The sequence below is a fragment of the Eptatretus burgeri genome, chromosome 6 (assembly GCF_056783735.1).
Source record: "Eptatretus burgeri isolate ZD-2024b chromosome 6, Ebu_testis_v1, whole genome shotgun sequence".
NCBI classification, from domain to species: domain Eukaryota; kingdom Metazoa; phylum Chordata; class Myxini; order Myxiniformes; family Myxinidae; genus Eptatretus; species Eptatretus burgeri.
This window is the reverse complement of record NC_140966.1, coordinates 60,283,546-60,290,749: the sequence shown is the minus strand read 5'-3', so window position 1 is coordinate 60,290,749 and position 7,204 is coordinate 60,283,546. Positions and strand designations below refer to the sequence as shown.

General features: G+C 40.8%; 1 protein-coding gene across 1 annotated transcript in view; it reads right to left on the bottom strand.

Moving 5' to 3' along the window:
- Nucleotides 1-942: 942 nt before the first annotated feature.
- The window catches only part of LOC147024898 (uncharacterized), a 68,482-nt gene continuing 62,220 nt past the window's right edge, over nt 943-7,204 (bottom strand). The window contains exons 3-4 of the mRNA XM_085885261.1: nt 6,969-7,167; nt 943-6,229 (exon numbers count right to left, since the gene is read on the bottom strand). Coding sequence (XP_085741387.1) covers nt 5,703-6,229; nt 6,969-7,167 — 726 coding nt within the window. The 3' untranslated portion in view covers nt 943-5,702. The remainder of the gene's footprint in view (nt 6,230-6,968; nt 7,168-7,204) is intronic.

Genomic DNA, 7,204 nt, shown 5'->3' with positions numbered 1-7,204 from the left:
ATGGCTTTTGGTCCAACTTAGGTCAATGGCTATAAATTTTTTCCATAACACTTCCGATATTCGAAAAAAATCGATAAATCGATATCCCTTATGGGATTTTCCATTCAAATCCACTCAAGTTTAAGGCCTACGGGGGACGCAAATTTCCACTTTGCTGCGGGCGCTGTTTACCTCTGCTACGCCAAGCTGTAAGGGTTAGGGTTATTAGTTTGGGTTAGGGTTAGGGTTAGCTACCCTAACACTAACCCTAACCCTAACCCTAACAGCTGTTCAGGAAATTTGCAAGAAAGCCTGAGCAACGCCGGGCATTACTACATATATATATATATATATATATATATATATATATATATATATATATATATATATATATATATATATATATATATATATATATATATATATATATATATATTTGATTAAGGGGTACATGGATATTGGCAAGATTGTGCTGGATTGATAGGTCTATTAAATGGCCTACTCCTCCATTTAATTTCCTTGTAAAATATCATTCACAATTCACTTTAAATGTTAAACCTCTTGAACCACTCAAAGACATCTTTCATGAGAGACACGCATCACTGGAATGTCCGGCTAATCTCCTCGAAATATCCAAAACCACCGAAACACATTGCTCCGCGTGCCATCTTGGAAATACCTAAAATGCTTCACACAGCTGTGACGTCACGTCACACAGTTATATTTTAATTCTATTTTATTTTGGCCAAACATTTACATTAACACCACAAACATTCAGTGATCCGTCATTCATTTCCTTGTCTAGAATACGAGTGCAGGTTGAACCTTGAACCACACTTATCATTTGTTTGAAATAAAGTCACCAAGCTCAGGCCTGGTTGGACCTTGACAGCCCATAGTATCCGAGCGAGGTATCGCAAGGCCATTTAGGAATTTAATAAAACAATCACATTCATGCTTGGATGAAAGGTCCCATGTGTATTTATTCCTTTTGCACAAACATTTCATTGATGAGTGACATGTAGAAAACGTGTTTCAAAAACGCAAAACATTTCTGACATTATCAGAATGAAAATACGAAGTTTCTTGGAGAACAATGGAATGGCTTTGAGGACGGATATCGGGTAAGAGTTGAACCTGCTAAAACTTGCTCCAGTTTAAACACACACACACACACACACACACACACACACACACACACACACACACACACACACACACACACACACACACACACACACACACACACACACACACACACACACACACACACACACACACACACACACACACACCATCTCCCTGTATAATATATAAATTAAATAAGTTAAAATTTAATTTAAATAAGTTTCAGTACAAAATTACAATAGCAAACTTTTACAGAAAGGCCTGTTGGCGCTTAATGAAGGAAGCATCATGTTTTCTGCTCAAGCAGCCAGTGTTTAAAGGAGTAACGCATGCTTGGGACGTCAAAAGTCCCAGGAAGAAGTAGAAAAAAGAAGATGCGACTTGACAGACAATCCAGCATTTCAATGAGATTTAGAAACAATTTTTTTTTTAAACCAACAAGAGTTTGGTAATCGTCCACACATTGAGGACAAAACTTTAGAGATGGCCTTTCTGTATAACATCTCTTGAGACGATGAGTGGATTCTACACAAAGTTGTCACTTTAAATCGGGAGGACCGTGACGTAAGGCAGTGACCTTGACTCCGGAATTAAGAAGAGCAGTCCTTCACACTAATTTATTTCACAAATCATAGCAAAAAATAAAACATTTCAATTTTTTTTTTTTATAGAAAAATCGAGTCTCATGGAGGTAATTTATTTTATCTTATTTTTTCCCCCCAAAGACTGTCCCTCTCAACAAGTCTCCTCGTCACCAGAACTAACGAAAAGGAACACATGCAAAGACTTTATAAAGGTGAATCCTTTAAAGGAGCAAGACCATTGCGCTCATGGTTGTTTGCGGTATAATATTGTGGCCTTTTCACAGAACCACGGAAGGCATTCGGACTGGAGTTGTTGAGAAACCTTGTGGAGGACCGTAGGACTATGGGAGATGCTGGTATTATGGAAGGCAGTTGGAATGTGCAAGGTCGACAAGAATAAATTGAGAAATCCTTTACAAAACGTATCTATGAATCATATACTACGCTCATGCATCACATATAATTCATATAATAATATGAATGATATATGAAGTGAACATATGGATTTATATGTACGTTCCTCGAGGAAATATGATGACCTACAGGACAGAAGGAAAGTGCAATATTGTAGAGCGTTAAGTACTTTGTAACATTTAGTATATGATGTATGTATATACATGTACAACCACTAATCCATGAGCTGTAGAAAGCACAAGGCGTTTTGGCACGGTTATATCCCTGAAATGATAGCAAAGCCATCAGGTACTGGTGGTGCTAGTTCATGGTGGTGAACCAATCCTTCTGAGGATCTTCACTCAGACCCAGGAAGAAACTGAAAACAGGACTTTTTCTTTAAAAAAAAACAGAAAACAAAAAAACAACTTGTTTCAATCGTTTGATCCAGGTATGCTTAACAAGGTAATTGTGGACTATTTATTTTCCTCACCTGTTATTGTGGACAAGTGAATAGGTAGTTTACGGTTATTTTCTAGGGAAGCCACCAGCCGCTGAGTTATTAAACTACGGCTTTGGCAATCACCTGTTGATTCCAGGGACGTGAAATACCACAAAACCAGGTGTGCATTTTATTAACGCCTCTTAAGAGCTACCTATTTATTAAAAGCACAAATTTAACAGAAATCTTCACCTCTCCTCCATTTCTGGGCTCTAATCATGACTCTTCCCTTCCCTCCCCTTACTCCTGTCTCCTCCCAAACTTTTCTGCCCCACCCTTCTTTCTCTTGGATCATCATCTCTTCTCTTCTTCTCAACTTTATATTTCTCTGTTATTAATGGATGGCTCCTTCTGGAATTTGGGGTTAACTTCAAATGTTGTGCCTATGGGTATTCGCAAATGTGACGATTTGAAGAATTTTAGAAATCCTCCTTTGTCCTGTTAAAGTGATATTCTCCTGAAACTTCATTGGTTGTTGTCTTTTATCAGGCAACTAATAAGTGGGAGTTTGAAGGATTTTCCTTTTCTGCTAAAAGGGAAGGCGTGTGATTTAAACGACCACAGAGCCGTGCTGATTAGCTTCTCATTTCTGAAAAATTTTATTATGATGAATGATTAGATTTGGTCCTTAAAATGTAAATGTTGAATTAAAATCAAAGTTCTCAAAGGCAAAAAGTTTGTGAGCTCTGGAGTTCTCTTTTAGGTTCACTTGTGACCTATAGTCAAATGTATAAAGATGAGCTGAACGATTATTCTTTGGTGCATCATTAATAATCTTTGCAGAAAATTAAGACATCGGTTGACCATTATTTCCTTTTTATGGGAACGCAATTTTAAAAGATGTTTAATTTTGGCTTTTCTCTCTTTGGCCCAAATATCTCTTGGTTGCCAAGGTTTTTGGTATAAATTGGTCAACGAGGGCATGGATATTGTCATGAGGGTTGATTTTTTTCATGTAATATATGGATGGATGTAGGATGACGGAGTAATCACAAGAACCAAAGAGGATGCCTGTTCAGGGAAATTGACGTGTGTATACCTTGTCTTTTTCGTGCTGACGTCAGAAAAAAAGAAGTTCAAGCGTTTCAAACGTGTTGGGACCTTTACGATTAGTCTCTATAACTCAGCGTGACAGAAAACAACAATTCTCATGAGTTTATAACCAATCACTGAAAACAGTCAGCCTAAACTTTTGTACTCTGAAGGGCTGATCCTCCTCTTTACTGATGTGCAATGGCTGGCTAAATGACCGAGAGGGCCCCGAGGTACACACACTCTACTCTAATCTGTCTAGTCTGGATTTAAATCTTGACCAGGCTATAAAATTCCATCCTGGTGTTTCACAGGCAGGGTGATTCATCAATGTGTGTGTTGTCTCTCAGATGGACGTTAAACTGGGCATCCCCTCTGCCGACATTAATTGACGGACATGAAAGATCCCACGGTGTCCTTCACAAAGAGTAGGTGAGCTATTGCCAGCACCTTGACAAAATTCCAAATCCTGCTGCATCATTGGCACAGCCACGCCCTCAGCCAATGATGCTACCCAGTAGCCTTGTGCTACATATGGGAGAAGAAGAAGAAGAAGAAGAATCATAAGAAGAAGACTGATGTGCGGCTAACTTTGAGTATGTCTAAGCAGGGCATCACTCAGGGTGTAAAGTGCAAGACTACCAATATGTCCAGCAGGGTTTGTGGATGAGTTTCTGGAACAGAGTACCCAAAGGTAGCCCTTTACTGGAGATATTGAGAAGTTGCCTGAACCACACTGGTCGAAGTTATTGAGATGGTCACTGCCTCATTGAACTCATTCTGACATCAGCCAATTTCAAGCTGGCTTGAGATGTTTTTCTGACAAAGTGAGCCTGGTTGGGAAGTTTTGCAATCAGTGCCATTAGTGATATTACGCAATTCACTGACACTTGATAATTGTACGTTATGTGAAGGAAGATCCTTTCTAGTCATATCACTGTTTGCCATTTTTACTTTTAAGTATGTTCGTCAGATTACGTGTGAGTTATACTCTTTGCCCTCTTGAACAAGCCAAACAGATACATCAATAATGAATCCTGCCTAAATTTCCCTGAGAGAGCTTGTCACTCATTGCCAACCTGACACCATCTTTGATGAAATTGTCTTTTCTACTTTTCTATGGATCAATAATTTCACTGAAACCAATAAAGCCAAGAGTACAAGTTGATCGAGGGAGGAGGAGGAGGAGGAGGAGGAGGAGGAGGAGGAGGAGGAGAAGAGAAAGAAGAAGAATCTTAGCCATTTTCATATTTGCAGCAGGCTTTGGAATCCTTTTGGCAACTTGAAGGGGATTTCCATGGCTCAGGGCCAAATCACAAATCGCAATAAAGGAATTTGTTTCTGTGGGATTGGAATGCAAATATCATAAATGCGAAGTGTATTTGAGCTCGTAAACGTTCAAGTTCCAAACTTGATTTGTGATGTGTTGCTATTGAATTGGTTTGCAAACCTTACACATGATCAGAAACCGAGCTAGCCGACGATGAAATGGATTTGGGGATAGCAGCAACCAGACGTCTTTTAGCACAAAGAATTACATCTGTTAATCCACAATGCGTCCTTGTCATCTTCCATGCCCTTAAGCTAGGATTCAACTTTCATACAGCTACATATTATACAAAACACAGCTATCTCACAGAAACAGTGAGCTCTGGGAGCCAAACTCATGTCTGAGAATCATGTTCAAGAGATCCCCTTAATCCAGGCAGAAAGCGAGTTCTGCAGTTCATTTAACTTTTCGGCTTTTGTTTTATGCCTTATATCAACCACCCATTTAAACGTGCTCATTCGACTCAAGGACTTGAAAGAGGGACACACATTATTGCTCTTCGAATTAAACTTGTCAACAACCAAAGGCTGTGATATAAATGACTCGTTCATCATTTTGCTTCTGAAATCACATACCATGACAGCTTTCTCACAGGCAAGTTCAAACCCTGCATCCAAGAAAAATATAATACAGCAACATCTGGAGATGTCAGCGAAGGTCGAAGAACCAAGAGGTCATGGCTTTCTTCTCTTGTCAAGAGAAAAACTTTGTAGAAATCAAAATAGCCGACAGCGCACAATTTAACAATCTCCGTTCAGATAACGCAGTGACAACCACTGGCAGAAACACGTTCAGCTGTTCGCCAGGTATGTTGTGCATCCATGAAGGAGACGCCAGTAAGGTTGGTTGGGCGGCAGCATGGCCTGCTTGCCTCGAGGCCCGCAATTTCAGCCGCATGCCCTGGACGTGCTAAGCTTTCCATAGCTTTGTGATAGGTTCTTCTGGCTGCGGCACAGTCCCCGGCACAGAAGTGGAAACTGATAACCTCATCAGAATCGTATCCAAGGCCAAGTTCTCGTGCCATCACGAGGGCGAGTCTCAGATGGCAGTCATGCTCTCTGGGCTTTTTCTTTGGCCTTTTCTGCTTCCGATTGCCTCTGCCCTTGCGCCGCCTTCCGCGCCTGCCACTGCGGTCTTTGTGTTTTTTGCGCTGCTGATGTTGAATGCCACCACAGCTTTTACGCCTCTTGCTAGTTTTGGGACTGGGAAGACTGGGGGACAGCTGAGCAGCAGTACCTGTGGAGCGAATATCCAGAGGCAAGCTTGCCCATTTCATCGAATCTGCAGAAACAAAAGATAATCTGATATTACTACATTAACCTATCACACAGCAAAATATTGAATGTTCTCAACCCATAAGGGAATGTGTTGGGAGGTAGAGGTGGAATGACAGGTAGAAAATGGGTGTCTTCAAATTATAGATAATAATCATCATCATCTTCATCATGTACCATGCCATCTTATGCAGAAAGTTAGTGCTGCGAAAGCAGTTACGAGGACACAATCCTAGTCAAGCCCCCATTTTTGACACAATAATTCAGAGTAGGAGTTTGGAATTGGGTCATGGAGCTGGCGATAGCTCACCTACTCTTTGTGAAGGATATTGTGGGATCTTTAAATCCACCAACTAACGCCGATGGATGGGACACCCAGTTGAACGTCCATCGGAGGGACGGCACATACGTTAATTAATCATCTTGCCTGCGTAACACCGGGATGACTGTTTACAGACGGGCCGATATTCAAACACAAGTTAGACATCTTAGAGGTGAGTCTGCATACCTCTTAGCCATCCTGCCAGCCTTGTAGATAATCACATATATCAAATAGCTATCGAGAGGATTCATGGAGTTGACAAGTTATTTGACCCTAAATGCAAACAGACTTCAAAAATATATATATAATATCGAGGAAAGTTCAATGCCGTGAACAGAGAAATAATAAAGGCTCCAAAAGGAAACATTACATGAGGAGGTTAGATATGTTTGACTATCCCAACCCAGATTTACTCCATTATTACCTGCCCGAGACTCAGATCCTCGTCCTTGTAGTGTCCTGTGTCTGCTCTCAAAAGCTTGTGGAGCCTCTGTGGAAAGTTTATCAGTCCCTCGACCACTTCTCCGGGGCTCAGAGAACCATCGGTCTGCTGGCAATCCCAGAGTTCCAAAAGACAACAGGAGCAGCAGTAGCAGGGTAAACAGAGAGGCCACGGTGTGCAGCTGCTCAGTAGGTGGGCATGATGAGAAAAAAACATCA